Source organism: Girardinichthys multiradiatus, chromosome 10 (genome assembly GCF_021462225.1).
Source record: "Girardinichthys multiradiatus isolate DD_20200921_A chromosome 10, DD_fGirMul_XY1, whole genome shotgun sequence".
NCBI classification, from domain to species: Eukaryota; Metazoa; Chordata; class Actinopteri; order Cyprinodontiformes; family Goodeidae; genus Girardinichthys; species Girardinichthys multiradiatus.
This window is the reverse complement of record NC_061803.1, coordinates 12,918,556-12,944,097: the sequence shown is the minus strand read 5'-3', so window position 1 is coordinate 12,944,097 and position 25,542 is coordinate 12,918,556. Positions and strand designations below refer to the sequence as shown.

Below are 25,542 nucleotides of genomic sequence, written 5' to 3'. Positions count from 1 at the left end.
AATTCAATTCAAAGATACTTTATTGATCCCCGAGGGGAAATTAGAATTCCAGTACAACCCATCCAAACATACATCATGACACAAGACAAGGGAGAGATATAGGATACAGAAACTTACAATGTACAAAGAAAAAGTAATTTTTGGAGAGTAATTAACATCCATACTACACCTGGACAGTTCAGTCCATCACAGGGAAGCACAGGAAAAACAACCATGCCCACTAATATTTAAGTGAAATTTAGAGTAACAATTAACCTAACAGTCATAATTTTGGATTGTGGGAGGAAGATGGAGTTCCCAGTGAGAACCCACACAAGCACCGGGATAGCAGGCTAACCCAATGCAGAAACATCTAAATGCAAACCCAAAATTTCTTGCTGCAAGGCAACAGTGCTACCAACTGCACCACTGTGCAGATCTTGTTTTGTCCGAGTATTGTTTTTATTGTTGTAAATGTCACTTGTTCTAATTAATCCAGGGTGGAAAAAATGGCACACGCCAGCTCAATCCACTAAAGAGGCACATCTGTCTGGGGGGAAAAATTGGCATTAACCCCTGGGGTGACCCCCTTTTTGACATTGAATATGAGTGTGTGTGCATGTGTGTGTGTGTGTGACAGCAGTGGATCAGATTGGGTTTTTAAAAGAGGGTTTTTGCTGTATTATGCTTGATGAACTCATTTAAATTACACACACAGACAGTTGATTTTCTTTCATTCAGGTGATTTTTTTCAATTCACATTGTGAAATGCTGCATTAACCCGATATGTAACTTTTTGTCTATGTATAAAGCATGTCCTGATTTGAACAGTGTGTTGGGCGCCGCACTCCAAAGCAACAAAATGTTAATGTCGATTGAATGTGCTACGTTATATTACACTGGTGTTACCAGGCTGCATATCCCCGATACTAATCCTTGAATCCCCCAAATTTATGGATATTAGAGAATAGGAAAGTGATTAGAAAGTGATTAGAGTGATGGCAGAACTCTTAGAGAAACATACGCTTTCAGGCCTGGATGAGATTCCTGATCACACCGGTGCCAGCCACCATATTAATGATGCAAGCAGCTTACTGGAAGGCCTAGAAAGGTGATGAGATTTGGTTGATAGGAGCAGTCGTAATTCACATCAGTTCAGTTTTTTTGTTAAATAACCTTTTACTTTGTGTTAATCATCCATTTTTGAAGTCTCTAAGATGTTATTTTGGCCATTTTCTCATTGAGAAAAATGTTTTACTGACACAAATATCTGAAAATTCTGCCATGATTTTAGTTGTCTTGACACCCCTTAAATAGAATTAAGGGCAACTGTGTAATAAATTTACTTTTTGGTCTCTAAATCTTGTCATCTGAAGTTTGCTTAAAATAATTAATGCTATCTGGAGCTTTTCTCCTCATAGGTTTCATTCAAAACTGAACTTTGCCAAAGTAAAGGAGCTGAAGTGGCAGTTCTTTGCTTCGTGTTTGCATATGCATTCCCACAGAAAAACAACATCAAGTCTTCTTCGTCTTGAAAAAATGTCACTCAGAAATAGAGTGACAAATTTTACAAAATATGGGGTCACAAAATGTCATTGTTAAAGAAGCTGGTTGGTCACAAAGTGCTGCATTCATATAAACTGAAAGTTGAGTGGAAGAAAAAAAGTAGGCAAAGATGCACAAGCAGAGATAACCTTAGGTATTAAAGCACCTCTGTAAGGCTACAGGCTGACCGTCTCCTTGGCATGCTGCATTGATGCCAGTAATAAAAGGAATGCATTTGCTGTACACTACATGAACATAGGCCAACATTTACAAATTAGGAAGCCTTTTTTATTGGTCTTTTGTAATGTCTTAATTTTCAGAGAAAAATTAATTTTGGATCCTCATTTGCTGTAAGCTACATGCATAAAATCTAAAAAACATTAGCAAATACACGAGCCTGTGTGTGTTTTATGTATACAGTTGGTTTGATCTCTATCTTGGGTGGTAGTTTATCTTTCTGTGCTTTTATTGTGCAGGAAAGAATCTTTAGATATTTAAGGGAAAATTGTTAGATTTTTAAAAAGAAAAAGATAAATATTTATCCTCAATGAGCCTTCATGTGCCCAGCCTTTGCATAACGAGCGAGGTAAATCCTCTGCGTTTCACTGATAGCAGTGTCATGACAATCCCCCATCAGCTTATTGCGTCCAATCAGAAATCAGATCCAGGGTCCCTCCCTGACTCCTAGGTGAGCTAAATAGTCACACTTCAGCAGATTTCTGTCAGTCTGTTTCTGAAATCCTCCCAGAGTTTTTTTATTTATTTTTTTATTTTTATTTGAGTCACTTTAAAATCCAGATGGTTTTCAGATCTCCGCTTGATTTTTTATCAGCCTCCCGCCTCCTCCTGCCCCACTTTGCCGATGGGCCCCTTCACCTACCTCTCTCTCGGTCCCCAGAGGACCCCCCGGCGGCCGCCCCTCCATTAACTCTCCCGGGACTCTGCTTCTCCGCCTCGCAGATCGCCAGCGTGTGCGAAACATTGGAAGAGACCGGGGATATCGAGCGGCTGGCCCGCTTCCTCTGGTCACTGCCGGTCACCGCTGACGGCCGGGACTCCATCTCGGAGCACGAGTCCGTGCGGCGAGCACGCGCCGTGGTGGCCTTCCACACGGGGAGCTTCCGCGAGCTGTACCGCATTCTGGAGACGCACCGTTTTACGCGCACCTCGCACGGGAAGCTGCAGGCCATGTGGCTGGAGGCTCATTATCGAGAGGCGGAGAAGCTCCGGGGGAGGCCGCTGGGACCCGTGGACAAGTACCGTGTCAGGAAGAAGTTCCCGTTACCGAGAACCATCTGGGACGGAGAGCAGAAGACGCATTGCTTTAAGGAGCGCACCCGGGGGCTGCTGAGAGAGTGGTACCTGCAAGACCCCTACCCTAACCCGGGGAAGAAACGTGAGCTGGCGCATGCCACTGGGCTGACACCGACCCAGGTTGGGAACTGGTTCAAAAATAGGAGACAGAGGGATCGTGCGGCGGCGGCTAAAAACAGGTTGGTGGCTTAGTTGAGATAAGCCAACCATTAAGACCAGATGAGCCTTGCTCAGCATCCTGCAAATATCTACAAATCATTTAGAAATCACTGCAGCTCTGAAGTTCACTTTTTTCCAATTTAAGCAGTTATTCAAACTGTCCAAAGTGGTGCGTAAAGGTGCCATTCGTGCGTAATAGCGCACAGCTATTCTACTTGAACCTGCATGAATTGCTGGAAAAATGAGACACAAAAAGAGATTAGACAAGTTATTTGTTACCCTTGTGTTGCTGTCTTATTTTTAAGGTTAAGGTATTGAAACTGTGAATTTTTATATAATTTTATTTTCTCATGAATCCCTCTCATTATCTCATGACTGTGTCTTTTCGTCAGGTTGCAGCACCACCGCGTCTGCACAGATGGTTCACGTCCACTGAGCAGAGCACACTGCAGTCTAGACGGGAGTGCAGAGCGGGCAGATGGAGAAACTTTCCTCTCAGTGACGGACAGTGACTCAGACCTGGATGTCTGACACTGTTTTCTGATTGATTGTTCTTTCCAAGGAAAATAGCTTATGACTTTTGACCACCTTGTTGTTTTTTCCAACCACATCCAGTGATAATGATTGATCATCTGACAATTCAAATTAAAGCAGCAATGTGCAGAAAACCCCTGCTGGACCCCATTTGGAGCTGGATCTTTTTGGGCTGAAACCTGCTGGGGAGCCAATCTCTCATTTTGTGTCATTTCCTGAATGAAACTAGTTTTTAGAGACAGACTGGACCACACTGAATGGACTGCTGTAGGCAATCAACCATCAATAACAAAATCCTACCTCCTTGTCTGCTTGTTTGTACTTTGTTCATAAACTTGGTTTTCCTCTTTGCCTTTAGCTCAGCTCTATTTAAGGTGCTCAGTGTAGTTTGTGTGAAGTTCTGCCAGAGCCTACTCCATGTTCAATTTGATGCTGACAAAATGTTTTTGATATTTTATATAAATAAAATTATTTAATTTAAAATGGTCATTTGACTTCATTTGTTATGTGTTTTTAAAATATAATTACTAAAGACATTTTACACTTAAATATTGTTATATATGAGTCAAATAACTGCAGAAATTGGTTGGTTCTACATCCTGGAATGAAGTTTAAAACTCGATGGAGGCCAAGTTAGAAATCTCATTTTATTTGCAGATACCTACAACAAAGTAAGAGAAATTATCCTCCTTAACTGAAAGCTAACAAATTTCGGCTAACTTTTTCTTTTAAATTAAAGCTGTGGTTTATTTTTTGAAAAGCAACGATCATTTTTAAATGAGCACCTGTTCATTTTTTTAGGGTTCAGCTTTTAGTTTTGGGGGTTTTTTTCCAAGTAAAAAAACTACAAGAAAACACAAGGAGTACAAACATATAAGAGACGACCTAAAATCCATCATATATGAAACAGCATAAAACAATCAAAAGTTAGAAAGTGAATCCTTCAGTTAATTCAACGCCTTTTAAAGCTTGTCAAAATATTATGTTAAAAAAAAGGTTTTCTGACGACTGTATGAGTGCAAAAATATATATTTTTTCAACACAGCAACACATAGATGATGCAAAACACCATTATAGTTCATATAATTTTATAAAATTGTTGATAGTAGCACACTGGAAATTGATTAAATTGTGGATTTTCTAAATTTCACTTGTTAGTTAATTGTAGTTGAAATTGGGAAATATCTCAGAACTATTCTTAGCTACTTTTGTGGTTGATTAAATAAATCAGTTCTTAAAAAATTTTTTAGATATTGCTTCCTGCTTTCTCTCAGCTTTTCTTGTAAATTACCAGCAAATTGATATTTCATCATTTCCGATTCTGTAATTTCCAGCATACAAACTATTGAGATAATTAATGAAAGTCTGAAAATCCATCAAACCAATAAATAAAAAAAGGCCCATATGCATATTTATTTTATATATATTTATATGACATACCAAATAAAATGATTGAACTAAACAGTTCTGGTGATTAAGAGTTGATTTGTTTCTAGATTTCCAATCTGCTTTAAAAAATCCCAAATCCTGTAAGGATACAAGGCAGCGCCACCCAGTGGTAAGTGAAAAAATACTTACTATAATAACAACCAGATATAGTTTTTCTATCAAACTAATATGGAAGGTTTTTTGTTTTTGCTATGGTACACCAAATCCAGAAGACAATATCAGGAATTATAATATGGAGTCAGTAATGGCTTACAGACATTCAGAGGTGGTGCTCTGAGAAGGACAAAAAAACAACATAAACAGAAATAAGTAAATACGCAAATAAATGAATAAAAAAAAATGTAACCTCGTTCTAACCTCTCTTAAATCCATACTCAGAAAAGATACTAAAGTTTTGCAGAAGAGCGTGTGGATTTCTCTCTGATGTCCGAGGAGCACCTGAACACAATATTCAGTGATGTCACAGATTGCTTGCGTCATCATTCCCGCGATACGACCTGCTAGCCACCAGGTGGCGTAGCAGACTAGGCCTGGGTTAGGCCTAGTGCTGCTGTTTTGAGGGAAGACATGGTGATTGGACCCACAGTCTCAAATTCTATGCTGATTAAATGATTATCAAAAATATTAACGTAGTTAAAAAAAATTAACAGGAAATTTAAAATTATGCTAAGAATATAAAGAATGGCGTATTTTCCTGTTATAGATACTCTTTTTATACAGTTTAGGGAGAAATTGGTAAGATGAAGTTTTTCAAATTTGCTTTGTTTTTACTAATTTACGCATAAACTTATTTATAAATGTTTCTTAAGTCGTAAATGTGCCTCCACCTTTTCCAAAGTTGTATTCCACAATTCAATTTACGAAAGAATTCTTTCATGAGTTTTTAAATGTGCCATTAATTAGTTGAAGTTTCAGATGAATATGAGGACATTTTATCACATGTGTTTATGTTTAGTCTGTTATAAATATATGTATTTCATTCACTAAAGCTATATGTAACAGTTTCAGTATTAATGTAATATTTCATGGTCACATGCTACAACGCACAGGGTATCTTTTTCAGTGAGCCCTACCCATGAGAGTAAAAGGGCAGATCTAGTACTGGTATACCTGGTCTGAAGTGGACTAACTGTATAAGTCAACCAATCAGATGTTAGAGTGTAGTTAATTCAGGGACAGATCAGATTATTTGACTGTGCCACACAGAACAGGAACCAGGAAATAAGTAAATACATGGTTTTAACAGTTGATAACTTAAAATTCAAATTTAAGAATTTCAGGCATAATTTTCTTACCGGGTACTTTATTAATGACAGATTTAAATAATTATAGCACATGTATTTATTTGATAAATACAAAAATGTCCAGTTTTATTTCAATCACCAATTGAAAACTGGAGTTTGTATTTACTCAGGTTATCTTTATTAGCGACCAAATCCTACTTCCAGATAGATAGATAGACTTGTGGGTGTTGCGTGACGCGTTTTCTCTCTCTCTCTCTGTGTGTGTGTGTGTGTGAGGCTGTCTGTGACCATGCATAAGGACGGACTGATTGACTGGCTCTGTCGGCTGTCTGGCAATGGCACGCGCGCTCACACAAACACACACGCGGATGCGCACACACGCGGATGCGCACACACGCGGATGCGCACACACGCTCGACGCCTGAGGGTGAATTCCATCCCCTCTGAACGCCTCTTCCAAATGAATACATACACGGGCGCGCAAGCGCACACACGCGAGTCCGTAAGCGCGTGTGACGCGTTTTGCGCATTTCCTGCAGTTCATTTATGGCAAGCTGTGGGAACATTTATTCAAACTACGTTCTCGCCTCCGAGTTCCTTTTCAGAAACTAAAACCAGCATTCTTCCTGGACAAAATGTTAGGATTTATTCAAAATTGGACAATCTTATACGTATACCTAAAATTAAATCCCTACTAATAAAACATGTCAGAAATACTGTAATCGAGTTTATTTTGATTAAAAGAGAATATTTCACATGTCCAGAGTGGCTTCCTGTCTATCCTTTTATGGAGCAATGGTCACCTCAAGACACTTTAAAAGACAAACAGGTCCGATTTATGTTTAATGAAATGCAATCCAGGGCTGCACGGTGGTGCAGTTGGTAGCACTGTTGCCTTGCAGAAAGAAGGTCCTGGGTTCGATTCCTGGGCAGGGGTCTTTCTGCATGGAGTTTGCATGTTCTCCCCGTGCATGCGTGGGTTCTCGTCGGGTACTCCGGCTTCCTCCCACAGTCCAAAGACATGCCTGTTAGGTTAATTGGTCTCTCTAAATTGCCCTTAGGTGTATGAATGAATGTGTGCATGGTTGTTTGTGTGTTGCCCTGCGACGGACTGTCCAGGGTGTACCCCGCCTCTCGCCCATAGACTGCTGGAGATAGGCACCAGCTTCCCCGCGACCCACTATGGAATAAGCGGTTGAAAATGACTGAATGCAATCCAATTTTGTCCAGATTCTATTCAGATCAGTCCAGTTTATTTCAGTACAATGCAATCATATTGTCAAATAATACATGACTGTAGAGACCCAACCAAAAGAAGAGCTAGATTACATAATAATATGAAAACTTTATTGTGATAATATATTTTTCATGTTTCTACAATATACTATCATGTTATTACAATTATGTATAAAGTTATATCACAAGTATTTTACATTACTACAATAGTGTTTATATTGTATTGTAACATGATAATTTATTGTGCAAACGTCAAAAAGACATTGTTAGAACAAAATGTTTTGTTCTTATTGATGGAACATAAAACATTTCACGCTCTAAAAAACCATTAATTGCTACATTTATACATATTCCAAATCGCTTTAGTTTGTCGACCTGCCAAATTAACTTGGGCTAATTTTAGGCCAATTTTGTCTTTGCTCAACACTGTATGGGTTCCGTTTCAATTGCAGTTCAGGTGGTGTAGTTTGCATTCATATAGAGCTTCCCATGCCCATCCAGGTGATTAATGACTCATGCTTCCTCCTGTACATACCTATGCAGTTTAAGTTCCTTCTCAGTATATGCATAAATATCACATTAATATCCAAACTGCTCAGTAACATCAAAATCTGTCCATGGCTCAATACAAGCATGAAATAGAACATTTGTATAGAATTCAGATCCAACTATGGACACTGTGTTTTCATCCAGATTCCTTAGTTTATTGATTTTCTTGAATATTTCATGTCACTTTATATTATTTAACTGAGTGCTTTCTTCCTCTCTCTCCCCATTCTAATTGCAGCACATGGCCACTCATATTAAACCTGGTTTCTTTGCCGTTTAACCTGGGTTGTTCCTCACTACTGTCACCATGGGCTTGATCAAGATAAGCAAACTATTTTAACATGTGTCTTTTAACATTGTGTTGTTAGATAGGTACTATTTAACAGATGTCTTTATTAAACAGGCCTGGTAATGATCAAGCCTCGCTGTGGCTAGTGAAATTGAACTCAGCTTTCCAAATATTGAGTTAATCACTAGAAATTATTGATTCAATTGCATTAATATATTGTTACATTTATTTTTGCATTAACTCAGATTATCCTTGACTGATATTTCCATTTGTTTGATGATCTGACTCATTTAAGTGCATCAAAAAAACAAAAACAAGAAATCTTAAAGGAGCCAAATACTTTTTTGCAGCTCTGTAAATGTGTTTTTATATTTTTTTAATTGATGAAATAAATTAACTTTTCTAAAACATAAAAAATTATTGAGATGCCCAGGCATCCTAAAATACGGACTTAAAAGAGTAGTTTTTGTTCTTTCCGAATCTACGTGTTTTTTCCACCTTATTTTATATTAAATGACAAGTCAGCTTGCCATACACGCTCACGGATTGGGAGAGAGAGGGGGACGGGAAGCAAGGGTCGCGCGCAGGGACTGAAAGGAGGAAAAAAAACGGATCGGGAGCGGAGCTCCGTGATGTGTCTGAGGTGCTCCCGAACCCAAAAAACCACCGCATAGAGAGGATTAAAAGACACTCTTCTTCACAGAGTACACGCAAATACCCGCGGTGGAGAGAGACTGAAGCCAGGAGATTACCTCAGAGAAGGACCGAGCGAGCTTGCCGCGGCGGGGCTGGAAGCGGAGCACCAATCCCGGATGGCTAGGCGCGGCTGCCCTCGCACTCTCCCACCCTGACCCGGCGGAGACTCACAGGACTGCCGCGGAGCTCCGTGTGAGGACAGTTACACCGCGTTTCCTCCGCTCACTGGCGTTCATACCCCGGCCTGTTTCCGCGGAAACGGGAATTTTGGGATCGAGCATAAACAAACAGCCACTCTGGTGAGAGAGTGATCAGACTCGAAGAGAAGTGAGTGTGCGGTAATAACTGCGTGTTTACAGCCTGTTGGTGCTCCGTTATTGCGGGTATCACGGTGTTCTGACATGGCTGTGTTAGACTGAAGGATCCAGCGGCATTATGGGATGTAGCAGGACTGTGCAGTGATCCCGCTCATTGAAAGGAAACATTCAGTGTACAGGAGCGGGAAGAGCCAGACCTAAACACACACAAGCACACACACCCTCATCCTTTCTGCAACCATGCCCGTCTTCAACGGCCTGCTGAAGGTTCGGGTGTGTGAAGCAGTGGACCTGAAACCCACCCCGTGGGCATTGCGTCACGCCGTGGGGAAGAGTGGCTCCTTCCTGTTGGATCCATACCTGGCCTTGAACCTGGACCAGACCCGACTGGGCCAGACCGCCACCAGAACCAAGACCAACAGTCCGGCCTGGCACCAGGAGTTCTGCACCGAGGTCCGAGAGGGACGCAGCCTGGAGCTGTCGGTGTTCCACGATGCACCCATTGGGTATGATGACTTCGTGGCCAACTGTACCATCCAGCTGGAGGACCTGCTGCAGAACGGGACTCGGCACTATGAAGACTGGGTATGTGCAGATGCATGTGTGTGTGTGTGTGTGTGTGTGTGTGTGTGTGTGTGTGGCATGAATGCCATAGATTTGCATGAGGAGGATCACCCTGTGCAGGAGATTTAACAAAAAAATAACCCAAAAACGAACATCATGGTTTGCAACAAAACAAACTACAACAGCACCTGCATTATTTGCATAGTGTTTTGATGCATTGTGTCAAGAAGTGGAAAATACCTTCAACTGCACCTATTTTTCAATAAATGCATGCTTTGGGTCACAATGCATAGGGCAACTGTTTATTTTCCCTTTGACTAAAAGATCACACCCACCAGCTGTGATGGTTTTCCTTCCATCCATCCATTGTTGTTAATACACTTTATAAAACCGAGTAAGAGGATTATATTAAAAAAATGATAGAGATTTTTAAATTTCAATTTTCACAAATGATCTAAAATCTCTGACGTGCTTTTGTATTCAGAGTCTATTTGTGTATAATATATACTTAGCAGGATTAGGGTATAAAACAATATCCCAAACTTTGAACATCTCGCAGAAAATAGTTCAATCCATCATCTGAAAATGTAAACATTATGGCACAACTGCAAACGTACCAAGGCCCACCGTAACTGCCTAGGCATGCAAGGAGAGCATTAATCAGAAAAGCAACCTAAAGGCCTCGTGGTAACCCTATGGGAGCTACAGAAAATTGCTCCAAAAGTTATTCAGAAAATATGTACTTGGGAGGCCGTATTCAAGCTCAGGCCACACATTTTGGATTTTAATTTGTAAAAGTTTTTTTTAACCCATGTATCATTTCCCTTTTACTTCGTCATTGTGCACTGCTTTGTGTTGGCCTGTCACATAAAGTCCAGAAATGATGCTTAATAATAAAAGTTTGTGGTTGTGCCGTGAAAATTCTTGGTAAAGTACTTGTCTATCTATTTCTTTAAGGCCCACGTTCTCTATCATCACACTGTTAAACATCTTTCTTTCACTTGACCTTCTGTTTAACACGGTACACAGTTGTGTTCAAAATAATAGGCGTGTGTTTAAAAACTTGAGTAAAACTCACTCAAATCACGGAGAAAAATTGACATTGGACTGTTGAACAAAATAGCAGTGTCTGCAATTGTCTTTTCAAACTCAAATATTTACTGTATAACCTGAAAAATCTTTAGACTATCCTTGTGAGCCACGTAGCTAATATTTAGTTTCATACTAACCGAAGTGTTGCATGGAGTCGACCAACTTCTGGTATCTGTGAACAGGTATCCCAGCCTAGAATGGTCTGACAATATTCTACAATTCCTATCGTTTTGCTTTGGAAACGGCATTTTTGATGTCACCCTACAAGTTTTTAATTGGATGAAGGTCCAGGGTTTGGGCTGGCCACTCCATGACTCACTGGTGTGTTTGAGGTCATTGTCTTGTTGAAACACCCATTTCTAGGGCATTTCCTCTTCGGCATAAGGCAACATGACGTAGTATTTTGATGCAAACTTATCCATGAGCCCTTGTATGCGATAAGTAGGCCAGAGACCATAGTAAGAAAAACATCCCAATCTCAAAATGCCTGAACCACCATGCTTTACTGTCTTCACAATGTACTATGGCTTCATTTCAGTCTTTGGGGGTCATCTGACAAACGTTCTGCGCTCCATGGACCCAAAAGACCAATCTTAGTTTCATCAGTCCCCAAAATTTTTCTCCATTTCTCTTTAGGCCTATAGATGTGTTCTTTGGCAAATTGTATCCTCTTCAGCACCACTTTCTTGAACGGTGGACTTCGTAGGTGTTTCTTGCTGATAGATTAGTTTCACACAGACGTGTTCTAATTGTCACAGTACTCATCGTTAACTTCTAACCTTCTCTTATCTCCCTGGAGCTGATCATTGGCTGAGCCTGTGCCATTCTGGATTTTCTTCCATCCATTTAAATGGTAGTCTTTCGTTTTCTTCCACGTCTCTGTGGTTTTGCTTTCCATTATAGAGCTTTAGGGATTATTTTAGCCAAGCAGGCTATCCTTTTCTGCACTTCTTTATATGATTTCCCCTCTCATATCAATCTTCTTCTAAACAATGCCTGGGACGACCCATTTTTGCCTGGTTCTCAGAGAGAAATGCATCTACAATATGTGCTGGCATCATCCTTAAATGAGGGCCACCTGACTGAAGAACGTGACCTTCACAGGTCACATACTTCAATGACCCCAGTAATTGAACTCCACACTGCTATTATTTTGAACACACCTCTTTCAATCAATTATTCAGCTACACATATTCAGGAGCATGAATATAATGAATGTTGCTCCAGTTGGTTTTCTATAACTCTACTACACCTACCAATAAATTATTTGCCATGTGGTAATATGATTTCTGCCAAAAACACTGACTGATCTGGTTAGTCTATAGTTGGACTGCTGTTATTTGAACCAACTGTATAGTGTTCTTCAGATGTTGCTTAGTTGGCTTAGTTGGCTCAAAAAGACAAAACCAGTCAAAAAACACTTGCACCACCACCCTACCCCTACTGTTCTCCCAGTTGGCCAACATGAGCAACAAAAATACATTGCACATTTAGAAGCACCAACGCCACATGTAACCACCAGCTTTCTAATCTGCTCCTGAAGAAATGAGCATACGATTGTAGTGCAGAATGGAGCAAGAGTCTAAGGAAAATAAGGTAAAAACTTTTAGTAGTCAATGTAATTGTAGGTGACTACAACATATTTATATGTTCAGGCTGAAAAGGCAGCAAAACAAACCCTCAGCATGATGCTGCCACCACCAATTCATAATAGGCTTCAGCTTTGGTTCTTGGGGTGTTCTTGAACAACATAACACATTCTCTTTCATGTGAGGTGATAATTTGGGGAAGCAGCTTAAACTTTGATAGAGTTGGATGTTCCAACAATACAATGATCCAACACAAACATTAAGGGCCCATTCACACTGCTGGTCCGGTCCAGGAATTTACACCTTAAGTTGGTCTGGTTTGGTTTCACATAGAGATTTTTTAAACCGAACCAAACAAAGTCAAGCCATTGCAACAGATTGTTTTGGGGGCAGTATTGCGCTGATCAACAAGAAAAAAAGCATGAAGAAGAAAGTCAGTCTCTTGGGTTTCAAATGTAGTTGTGCGCCTGCACCACTTCACTACTCCATGTAGCCCCACGAAACATTTTCAAACGTTTGTCTTCAGATTTGCACTCTTACTTTGTCTTTCCTCTACTTCTTATTCTACTTAAATGCGCTGCTCTTACGTTACATTCTCTTTTCCTGCTTTTGGTACGCTGCCCCGCCACCTATTCACACTGCAAGCGTACCACTCCAGGGTCCGGATAAACCGTGCGGAGACCAGCAGTTGTAACTGTGCCAGGTATGGCTCTAGTACGCTAGTAGCTCTAGCAAGTGTCAGTATGTGATAAGCAAGTTCTTATAATGTGTAAGTTGTTTTCTACTCATGAATCTTCCAGCTGTTTTTCTTTTTTATTCCCGGTCGTCCGTGCAGGCCTGCTTCTGTCTATCTCAAGCGGTCATTATGCGAGTGGCATGTTACACTATGGATGTGTTGCTAGCCCATGCAAGGCAAGGCAACACATACACACACTCATACAAGCAGTTTTGAGAGATCAATTTATCTAACAGTCATGTTTTTGGACTGTCAAGCTGGAGAACCCATGCACGCACAGGGAAAATATCCACAGGGGGCTTGAACAGGGATTCAAACCCAGGACTTTTCTTGGCGCAAGGCACCACTATGCAGCCTGTCGTATTGCAGAGGTAGTAAAATCTGCTCTTGGATAACAAATGCTGCCTATTTATTTTAGCTTTACCAATAAATAATGAGTTATTTTATCTAGAATGCAATTTTTGTGGAAGGATAAGACTAAATGTCAGAGTTTTATACAGATGGATACTGCTTTCAGACAGATTAACTATGACAATCATGAAATGTGTCTTTAGTAAGCCTTTTTTATAACGCGGTAATATTAAATCGTTCTTGTCATTTCTGTTTAATGCTTCTAGAGGCAGCATGCCCACCTGAATGGGACAGTTCGTTAGGAAAAATTAAGTAACCGGTTATTATATCAGCATACGTAAGCATATATATAAATAGGTGCACTCATACTCACGCATCTCAACTCCCAGCCATCTAAAGTTAGGTCAGAGCGGATAGATCACTCTGTTGATTGAGCACATCTTATTGATCTGCCAGCCAGCGCTTCAATACATCTGCCTCAGAGCGACGCAGTCGCACCAACCTCCTTTCCCTCCTCCTTCCTGCATTACTCCATTACTCACCACTCGTGCCTATCGTTCCTCTGTCATCCTTACCCCCCCAACAGGAAATATTCCTTCTCATCTTACACTTATCTCCTCTCCTCTTCTAACCACCATCTTCCTCCTTCCTGCCACTTTTGTGTGCCTGCGAATCCTCTTTTATCTACTTCCTCCTAATGCTCTTACCTTCTTTCACTCTTCACTCTCCAAGTGGGGATGGGAAGGTCTCAATGAGGAACATGATGGAGATGTTTAATAGTCTGTCTGAGTCAGTTCAGTCAAGCGTTTCTTTTTAAATGTTCAAACATTGGTGCCAAAAACAGAGCAGCCTTTTCTGTAATTAAATTATTGCAAAATTAAATCATTTAAGGACTGAAGGATTCTCTGGCTCTGCAATGGCTCTGAAAGGTTGCATCTACTCGATCCTGTACTTTTTAGGCATGTACCCATATGAGATACTCATGGTATGATGACATTGATTACAAGTGCCATGCTTTCAGTTATTTATACATAATTTTAAAATGGTAAATGATCATTTTAAAACAAGGTGATCTAATGGCTTTTATTTAAAACCAAAAAGCAGCTATTATCCATATTGCTGCTACAATGTGAACAGTTATTACAGTTCTAATTGACTAGTCTATAATATTTGAAACTTTCATTTATTTGTACAAGAAAAGATAACTTAAAGATAATTTAAGAAAAATTACAATAAACACCTGCTGAACCTTTTTGTCGTTCTAGTCTTTATAGAGTAACACTGGGAGCTTACGAAGCTGACATTAGTTGGTTAACTAGTTGTCTAACTGTCTGCTCGGCTAGCCTGCACTCTGCTGTTTAACAGACATGCTTCTCATAGCATGCCAACTGTGATTTTAAACCAGTGTTCCCCTAATAAGAGTCAGTTAATGAGTGCAGCTGCTTTAGTTTCCACTCCATGACCCTCCGTGTTCTTTGCATCCAGAAATATTTCTCCAGTCAAGTTGAGGTTCTTGGAGTTGGAGTCACACGCAGACAGGCAGGCAGGAGCAGCACGGTGAGTTGAAAAGTGTAATAAAAAATGACAAAAACTTACAAGGCAGATGTCAGAAGAATGAGGCATGGAGCATGGATAAAATCAGACATTGACATGGTTATGGAACAGTACAGAGAATCCTGTGATGACAAACAGAGAGCTTATGAAGAAGGTGGAACAGATTCAGGCAATGGAGAGAACGAGGTAGCGCAGGTGAGTAGAATCTAGTTGATTGCAAATGGACTGTGGCTGGGAGGGGGGTCTAATAAACCTGAATGGAGCTGAACAAGAAAACCTAGGGAAAATGTCTAATAGAACAACAGGGTGTTATCTTGTATTCTCTTCATCCTTCTTTCTCTCCTCCATTCTTTTCTCCCTCTCTCCCCTTTTCCTTTTTGCCCCACTTCTCTCTCTTTCGTGCTTCTTTTTTTTTTTTCCTTTTTGTTTCTGTCTCCGTGCCCGTAATTACTCAAATAATCCCAAAGCAGTTTCTAATAAAGTTTTGTTTATAAATATTAAGCAGAGCTTTAAAGCGTTAGTTGTAATGCTCCACTTGTGAAAGTAAATCTGGGCGTCTTCTTGGCACTCAGACAACAATTCTGAGCGCTACTCTGCTGCACAGGACATGGTTAAAAAATAAATAAATAAAAAATAACAGGACAAACAGAAATAAACTCTAAATGTACAGAGAACACTAAAAGATTGTATTTCTACTCAGCAGATGTTGCCGAACAAGCTGAAAATTAGCCGATTTTGCTGCACAGATCTCTACTATTAAATAGTAACTGAAAACAGTACTGCAAACTGCAGACTCATCACTTAGTGTCTCCTCCAACTGAGAATGCATTTTAATTTCCTTGTTCAGTTGTAAATAGACTGACTGATACGTCAGTTGGGTCGGAATATATTAGCTGATATCACCTTGGGTTGGGTCATCACTTTATGTATATGCTCACAACACTGGAGTACAGTCAGCAAATAATGTCACGGCTGAGCAAATGGTAGTTTGGAGTCTGGTTGAGTATCAGGCAGGCGGTGACGCGTATATATAGTGCTTTCGCATTCACTCAAAAAAATCAAAAGCACTTGCACTACAGTTGACCCTTTAAATAGATAGAAAATCACTGCACTAGAATAGCTGGACCGAGGCACTGTTTTGGGTTGTTTTTACCTAATTTTTATGTTTTTATGTTAGGTACACCAGTTTAACACAAATGGGGAATCTGCCAATTGCACAGGTGTAATTCATTGCTTTAAGGCATCTTAATGTGGTGAAGAGGACATCATATTGAGGAAGAAAGGAAATTCCATTGACTTTAAATGGGGCGTGATTATTGGTGATTGATTGGTGAACTGCAGCTGGAAGTAATGGGTTGTTGTCAAAGAACAAGGCACAATCTGGTTTAAGATAACAAAGGCAACTCCAATAATCAGGTTACAATCAGTTTGTGCCGAATACCATTTTTGAAGATTCAAAATGTGGAACCTCGAAGTAGTTTTAGCTACAGCATCAACAGACCACCCTGGGTACCACTTGTATCAGCTAAGAACAGGAACTTCACGCAGGTTTACCAAAGTCTGACAATCGCAGATTGGAAAAACATTGCCTGGTCCGATGAGTCTTGATTGCAGCTCTGGTATTCATATGGTAGGATCAGATCTTGGCTTGAACAACATGAGAACATGCATCCATTCTACCTTGTTTTAATGGTAGGGGCTGGTGGTGTTAGTGTAATGGAATGGGCCATATTTTCTTGGTACTTTTTGGGCCCCTTAGTACCTAATGTTTTCTTTTAAACCCAACAGTCTACCTTTATAACCATAGTGCCCCCATCTTTTGATGCATTCTCCCAGCAGGATATTGCAAGATGTCACAAAGCACAAATCATCATGAGCTGGTTTCTTCAACATGACAGTGAGTTCACTGTTCTCCAGTTCCTTAGGCAATAAGGGGATCTACTTAACACTAAAAAGGTCAACCTATAAAGGTGCTTCCAGTCTATTTCTGTAAATTCTCACTCAAGAGTCAGACATCACTAGTAAACAGTGAAACTAATGATTTAGAATTTTACCCTATCCCCTCCCGAGGACATTTTCATTGAGTAAGCATGAAAAAGGGGACACTGCCTTCTGTGTAAACAAGAATATGTGACTGAAAAGTAAAAGGTGAAGAGATGTCTACATAAAGTAGTCGAAAGGCAGTTAGAACTGGTCAATCGGGCTATTGAAGCTGGACTTTAAACGTACTTGTTCAGGTTAAATGTGGATGGGACCTGTAAGCTTAAAAATTTCAACATGTTTTTATGGGCTAAATAAAGACAAAGTCTGGCCAACCTCTAACAGACAAAAAAAATAGTCTATCGATGTCCAGTGTCCCATTACATGGTTTGTTTCCTGCTCTTCACATGACTACTGAAGCCCAAGCTCAAACCCCACTGATTTGTTTTTTTCTCACTTTCTGCCTTGTCTTGTCATCTCCCTCCAGTCTCTCCTGTCTCTTCTTGTTCTCTTTTGTCTCCCGCTACTTCTCCGTCTCCCATGGACCTGCTTTGAGTCGCTGGTGAATTATTAACCAGGCTTTGATGCTTATTAATTGTCCCACTCAGTAATTGAGATGCTCGGTGGAGCCCGTACCCATGGCGACAGCAACAGGCCATCACCATGGTAACAGGCTCTCACCCACCGACACACCAAAGAGAGGGGATGGTTGGGTGACAGTTGGTGGGAGTTTCAGGACAGATGGCAAAAGGTAGAACTGGTTATGGTTCTTTAAGGCGTCAGAATAAAAGTTAGAAACACTTTTTAAGGGTTTCTCCAACCCTCATGGCTACACCTTAAGGAAATTTTCCTTCGGTAACCTGCAAGATGCAAATGGGGTACACATCTAAATACATCTAAACTATGCTGTCTACAATCTTGCATAATTGGAAGCAGACAGATTCAGATATGTTTTATCTGGGTATTTACACCACTGTAACTTCAAATGTCCTCTATGGACTTTTTTGCCTGTTATTTTAGTATGGCTGCCCTGGTCTAAAGCCAGTAATGCATGTAGAGTCATGATAAATGCCGAGTTGTTGTCGAGTTGAGGCATAACTGGGTAACATGTCAACATGCTGTGCAAAAACAGATTTTGAAAACAATCCATTTTAGTAGAGAGGGGTTAGGCAAAAGGGATTACAGAGCAGGTTGTTGAATTTATGACTCCATATAAGCCGCTCCTCACTCTAACTGAGAATATTTGAGGGTGTTTCTGCCTTTTTCACAGTGCCATGGAAAGCTATCACAAGGATAAGCTATCACTGCTTCTACCTTGCACTTTCACACCATACCCAACACGACTTTAGTAAACCACCATGATCTCAGATTTTCTTGGCATGCTCAGAACTGAAAGGGAATTTTCATGAACTCTCTAAAATCATAACCTAGCCTATTATTTTTAACATTGTAGTCTGAAAATGGTCGGATGGGGTCCATACTGAAATCATGCTAGGATTTTTTAAGGATTTTCTTTTGCAGCAGAGTACGTTTACATATAATTTTCTAGAATTTTGTGTTAGACAAAGTTTTAAAAGTTTTATTCTATATTCTATTTTGTTTACAATGTATTATCAGCAGTTACATCCTTATTGAGAGGGGTGCACCAATCAGTCGGCCAGAACAGTAGTTCGCAGGTCATATACTTAAAAATCAGATTTGTTGCCCCTTATTCATTAAATGCATCACATCTAAGAACTACCTAGGTTTTTGGTCTATAAACCAACAACGTAATGCACTTTTTTGAGTTTAATGAAATTTAGAAGAATTCTTGGGAAATGTTTTCCTTCATAAATGACAATAATCTTGTAATTACTTCATAATCAGTTGGATTCAAAACTACTACCTCCATCAAACAACCAGCAGCATATTTTCTCTATTTTATGTGTTTTACTTGTACTAACCTTTAAGACTTTCTTTACTGATTGGGATTGTAAATGTCTTACCAATTTAAATCATGTCATTAAAACAGTTCTACGTAGTGTTAAAAGAAGTAGGAAAGGGATCTAGAGGAAGAGAACGATGATGAAAGGAAGATGGATTAAACTGGGACCACAAAGGAAAGGCAGTGATGAAGTAAATGAAGCTGGAGATGAGGTGTTGAATAAGGCTCTGTTTACATGTAAAGGCTGCTAAAAGCTTATAGGGTTTTGAGACAGGATGACCAGTCTATGGAACACTACCTTGCAGGGCTAGGTCCAACTTTAGCCAGTTGTAGTTTGATATTTTTCACTAGCACATGTCACATGCTCATCAACAAAAGTTAGAAAACCAGTGACCATACTTTAAATGCCCTAGCCAAGTTAATTTCCATGTTTATGAATGAAAACCTATTAAACAAAATTACGTTTTGTCTGTACTGTTACCTGCTTAAAACGTGCTGCTGCTTAGTTTACATTACATTAAATGAAATTATACCCTTTTAGATTAGTGCATAATCCTTGAATGGTTATGTCTATTTAATACCTTTCTTTATTGACAGAATTTCTTATAAAATTCTGCACTTTTTTAATCATTTTTGACCAATAGTACATTGGATTTTTATAATTTTTTAATTAAATGTATTAGTTTTAAGTAGAGATGCACAGAGAAATCAGCTGGTGACCAGAATTGGCTGGTTATCCGATTGGACTTCCCCTGACCAGTAACTGGACAATCAGTGAATGCACCATACTACTATGTTGTGCCTAAACAACACTCTTCGTTGTGGATGCTGTTACTGAATGGAAAAAAAAACCTTAAACCTACATAATTATAGTGAAGTTTGAGTCGAGTTAGCTATTATTAATAGTAACCATGTTGTGTGCACCATAATAACTGTCTTGCATTAAGATGCACCATAAATGCGGCTTGTGACTAGAATTGACAGATTTTTTTTTAGCTTGACCGGTACTAACCGGTGACCAATTGGTGCAACCAGGTTGCGGTAACAACCCTCATTGGTGTGGAATTTGTTACTGTATGAAGAGGACTGAAAGTTAGATATCTTCACTATCAGTGAGGTGTTTAGAATAAAGTCAGAGAAAACCCTGAGATTTATGAACCTATTTCAAAGTAAACAACGTTTTTTTGTGGCTCTAGGGGCCTTTATGTTGTAAGTTGAACAACAGGAAATGGGGTGGAGAGAGTGGGGAAGATATGCAGCAAAGGTCAACAGGCTGGTACTCGAACACGGGACGGCTGCGTCGAAGACTGCAGCCTCCATACATGGGTCGCATGCTTTACCCCTGCGCCATCACTGTGCCCAGTAAACAACATTTTTGATGACATTTTGAGACATGTCTATAGCTCGTTCAGGCAGCAAGAGAATGAGAGAGAGCAAGACCTCAGTGCATAGCAGGGAGATGAACGGACTACAGCTAAGGTTCTCTGTATTATCCTTTTAACCTTCAAAACGGTCGTGAAATATACTGGATTTGGAGATCTTGTCAGCTTTTTACAAATCTCAAGGTTAAAGTAAGGATTCTTGGGGGAATACACACAGAGACTTCTGTTGTAGTAATGTTAGCCACTTTAGCCATTCTAGTTGCTAATAAAAGACGGTTTAAAACGATAACACTGTAATTATTTGGTCGTTGTTTCAAAATGATGGTAAAAATCTATTTTTTATGATGTTTTTATATCTTATAACTACAATCTGAAAAAAAACATCGGTATCAACAAACCACAAAGGTCGGAGATTGGAAGTTGCCTATAAAATTCTGATTGGTGCCTTCTTGTGACAAACATTACTCTAAATGATAAAAAAAATTACTGTAAGAACACTGGTGGCTATTTTGTATACACAATATATAATACAGCCTGAGGCAAAAATAGAGGAACCTAAAGTTTTAGCTGCTTTGCAACATGAACATTCCTCTCCCAAATCGTGAAGTACTACAAGGAGAGAATTTCATTAAAAACATTTGCGAAATTCATACTAACATCTTGCTAAATCCTGTGTTGGTTAAGGTAGAATTAAAATGACAAATTAGTAACAACAGAATACTTGTGTATAGGGGACAGCATGATGTCCTTGTTACCTCTTCTTGTTCTCATTGTTTTTACTTGCACACCAGATGTCTTTTCATCCTAACTCAGTTTCATTCCTGACCCAAAGACTCCATTCCCTCGACATGGCATGTTGCCGGACAGTGACGTCATAAGCCACGCCGATTGTTGACCTACTGGTTAAGTAGGACAGGCTGGGTTTAAGATGTACTGTTGTCCCGCTCACAATGGACTCACACATGCACACAAAAATCAAGCACACTGCTCTGTTCACTGATACCAAAGCAGGTCATCACTCAGTGCCCATGTGTATGCACGCTGCAGGGTGTTTAATGCGTGGTCTCAGTGAAAGGTAAGGAATCGGATGAAATATGAGAGCCCGGGGTCAGCAGGTGAAAGCAATACCTTTGGTCCCCTTTCCTCCTGGACTAGGATAGATCCCCGTGCTTAAGTCTAGGCCACAAGACTTCAGATAAACAAATCTCTATAGTTATTTTGTTGCATTGTAGAAAAAAATTATTTCTTTCAGGAAGGCCATTCTTAAGGTCATTAGAAAATCACATGCAAAACCTATTAATCACTTTAGATTACTTTGTAAAATCCATAAAAATACTAAAATAGGAGAACTCCAGGTGTTGTATCTGGGCTATAAACATACAGTTGAAACTAGTACTGCACCGGTCAGGTGATGGAAATCTCTTGATCAGCTCAGACCAGTGATCATGAAGTCAAATACTGGAAGATACAGATGCATCAAAACTAAAAACTCTAGTCTGTGAACTTATCAAGAAACATAAGAATGCCTTTTGTTTTTAGTTTAATAAAAATCTGATAAAGCTGAAAGGGCTGTACAGGTCCTTCTCAAAATATTAGCAAATTGTGATAAAGTTCATTATTTTCCATAATGTCATGATGAAAATTTAACATTCATATATTTTAGATTCATTGCACACTAACTGAAATATTTCAAGTATTTTATTGTGTTAATACGGATGATTTTGGCATACAGCTCATGAAAACCCAAAATTCCTATCTCACAAAATTAGCATATCATTAAAAGGGTCTCTAAACGAGCTATGAACCTAATCATCTGAATCAACGAGTTAACTCTAAACACCTGCAAAAGATTCCTGAGGCCTTTAAAACTCCCAGCCTGGTTCATCACTCAAAACCCCAATCATGGGTAAGACTGCCGACCTGACTGCTGTCCAGAAGGCCACTATTGACACCCTCAAGCAAGAGGGTAAGACACAGAAAGAAATTTCTGAACGAATAGGCTGTTCCCAGAGTGCTGTATCAAGGCACCTCAGTGGGACGTCTGTGGGAAGGAAAAAGTGTGGCAGAAAACGCTGCACAACGAGAAGAGGTGACCGGACCCTGAGGAAGATTGTGGAGAAGGGCCGATTCCAGACCTTAGGAGACCTGCGGAAGCAGTGGACTGAGTCTGGAGTAGAAACATCCAGAGCCACCGTGCACAGGCGTGTGCAGGAAATGGGCTACAGGTGCCGCATTCCCCAGGTCAAGCCACTTTTGAACCAGAAACAGCGGCAGAAGTGCCTGACCTGGGCTACAGAGAAGCAGCACTGGACTGTTGCTCAGTGGTCCAAAGTACTTTTTTCGGATGAAAGCAAATTCTGCATGTCATTCGGAAATCAAGGAGTCTGGAGGAAGACTGGGGAGAAGGAAATGCCAAAATGCCAGAAGTCCAGTGTCAAGTACCCACAGTCAGTGATGGTCTGGGGTGCCGTGTCAGCTGCTGGTGTTGGTCCACTGTGTTTTATCAAGGGCAGGGTCAATGCAGCTAGCTATCAGGAGATTTTGGAGCACTTCATGCTTCCATCTGCTGAAAAGGTTTATGGAGATGAAGATTTCATTTTTCAGCACGACCTGGCACCTGCTCACAGTGCCAAAACCACTGGTAAATGGTTTACTGACCATGGTATCACTGTGCTCAATTGGCCTGCCAACTCTCCTGACCTGAACCCCATAGAGAATCTGTGGGATATTGTGAAGAGAACATTGAGAGACTCAAGACCCAACACTCTGGATGAGCTAAAGGCCGCTATCGAAGCATCCTGGGCCTCCATAAGACCTCAGCAGTGCCACAGGCTGATTGCCTCCATGCCATGCCGCATTGAAGCAGTCATTTCTGCAAAAGGATTCCCAACCAAGTATTGAGTGCATAACTGTACATGATTATTTGAAGGTTGACGTGTTTTGTATTAAAAACACTTTTCTTTTATTGGTCGGATGAAATATGCTAATTTTGTGAGATAGGTATCATAATCTTGCAATTCATTCTTTTTGGTTTATGAGTTTAAATGTGTTATTGTTCCCAGAAAGAAAATTAGAATAATTTGATCAGACCTCAAAGAAAATCAGAAATTGGTATCGACAAGTAAAAGCCTGATCGGTGCATCTCAATAACAGTCTCCTTTAAAATTCCTATCTTACAGGAGTAATATTGTCATATGCTTTCTACAAAGGCCACACCCTAACACTGCTTAAATTAGTTTATCTCAAAGTTGAATAAAAATATAATTGAAATGCTAAACTGTTGTAATGTTACAAACCTTTCTTTTTAATAGCCACCGTTTTTAATAGAAAACAATAGAAAGTAAATGGGCACATCAGTCACTTCTTTAACTCAGTAAGCCGGAAGTTAGAAACAAATACATCATGGATTTGCTGCTTGTTGTGTCCCATCTTACAATATTTCAAAATGAACATTTTATTGCACATCTCATATTCTATTGGAAATTTGAGGTCGAGAAATCGTACCAGTTGAAAGTTCACCCAGCTGATATCTATGGTGCTGGTTTTAAAGACCTCGGCACCAAACAGTTGCCTCTTTGTTCGATGTTTTCATCACACAAGATGATCAGACCGTCATGGTAGACACATGCTGGATTGAGTGTGGACTGAAAATAAAGGGGTACACTTTGTTTAAAAATACTAGGAAATAATTTACAGAATTATATCTATTATCAGATTAGATCATTTCCACCGATTACGCTGACCCAGCCAAGGCTCCGTTATGCAACTTGAATCCTTATGAAGGCTGTGTTCATTTGATGGCAGTGACTGTCGGATCTTCAGAGGCTGCTCATCAGACCGTCTGCCAGTCCATCTGGATATCACACGCTCATTTGCACTGTTTGTGATCTTAAGACTACTTAACAGGCTTTAATGATGTAATTGGAAAAGCCATTTTTTTTAATCTACGATGTCTTGCAACATACCTTTTCACAATTTATTACGTTACGACGGCAAACTTAAATTTGATTGGGATTTTATCTGAGAAACCCAAACAAAGTATTGTGCAATTAATGGTTTTCCAAAGAAAAATCTGAGAAGTGTCGCGTGCATTTGTATTTAGCCCCCTCCCTGAATTGATGCTTTGTATAACTATCTTTGCCTGCAATAACAGCTGCCAACCTTTAAAGTATGTCTCACCAGTTCTGCACATCTAGACACCAAGATTTCTGTCCAACTTTGCAAAATAGCTCAAGCTCATTCAGAGCTTCTGTGAACATTAGGTTTCAATTCAGTTCAATTAATAAATGCTTAATTAACGCCAAGGGGAACTTAAAATGTTGTAACTCATATTATCCAAGTTTGTTTAAAGAGTCATAGATAGTGATGACTGTCTACAGGAAGGATCTCTTGAAGTGGATCTGAAGAAGCCTGTGACTGAAGACATGCTGTTGTACTACAGACTTAGGAACAGGATGCTCAGGGTTGTCTGTCAGGTTCTTCATGTTGTAAAAAATCCTTCTCTGGACAATCATCTCCAGAGATTTAAGAGCAGATACCTGCCTCTGATGCTGCTCCCCAAGTAGATGATGGCAAAATAGCTCACACTCTTTACAACAGACTAGATTATCTCCAAATGTTGCCACAGATTGTACATTGGATTTAGGTCTGGACTGTGGTTGAGCCATCCCAGTACTTCTCAAACTTTCTGACCCAAAAAAAGACAGTGGAAGATGTTTGTGACTTTACTTATTGGTCGAGAATACTACAAAGTCATTTAAGAATACATCATGTATTATTTTTATGTATTTATGGGAATATTTTTAAAAATCTTTTTAAAATATTTGTGCATAATGAATGAATTAATGAATGAACAGGATCTCAAGTAAAGTTTTTGATTCATGACCTCTACTTCGGTTGTATGTTTGGGTTGTCCTGCTGGAAGTTGGACCTCCACCCCAGCCTCAAGTTCTTTGCAGCCTCTAACAGATTTACCCACAGGATAACCCTGCATTTAACTCCATCCATCTTCCCATGAACTCCGACCAGCTTCCCTGTCCCTGCAGATGAAAGGCATCCC

General features: G+C 39.9%; 2 protein-coding genes across 3 annotated transcripts in view; both read left to right on the top strand.

The window, feature by feature from the left end:
- Positions 1–1,642: 1,642 nt before the first annotated feature.
- Positions 1,643–4,014, top strand: six3b (SIX homeobox 3b). Its single transcript, XM_047377645.1, has 2 exons — positions 1,643–3,017; positions 3,390–4,014. The coding sequence occupies exons 1-2, from the start codon at positions 2,323–2,325 to the stop codon at positions 3,526–3,528; spliced, it is 834 nt and encodes a 277-aa protein (XP_047233601.1). The 5' UTR covers positions 1,643–2,322; the 3' UTR covers positions 3,529–4,014.
- Positions 4,015–8,852: 4,838 nt separating this feature from the next.
- Positions 8,853–25,542, top strand: part of prkcea (protein kinase C, epsilon a) — a 57,767-nt gene continuing 41,077 nt past the window's right edge. The window contains exon 1 of one of the 2 annotated variants that reach the window (XM_047376943.1): positions 8,853–9,896. In XM_047376943.1, coding sequence (XP_047232899.1) covers positions 9,552–9,896 — 345 coding nt within the window. In that variant the 5' untranslated portion in view covers positions 8,853–9,551. The remainder of the gene's footprint in view (positions 9,897–25,542) is intronic. The other variant, XM_047376942.1, reaches the window with a different exon arrangement.

Excerpts from the sequence above, each read along its gene's own strand:
- six3b (XM_047377645.1), top strand. The coding sequence starts at position 2,323 with ATGGTTTTCAGATCTCCGCTTGATTTTTTATCAGCCTCCCGCCTCCTC. Across the intron at positions 3,018-3,389 it reads GCGGCGGCGGCTAAAAACAG|GTTGCAGCACCACCGCGTCT; the intron begins GTTGGTGGCTTA and ends TCTTTTCGTCAG.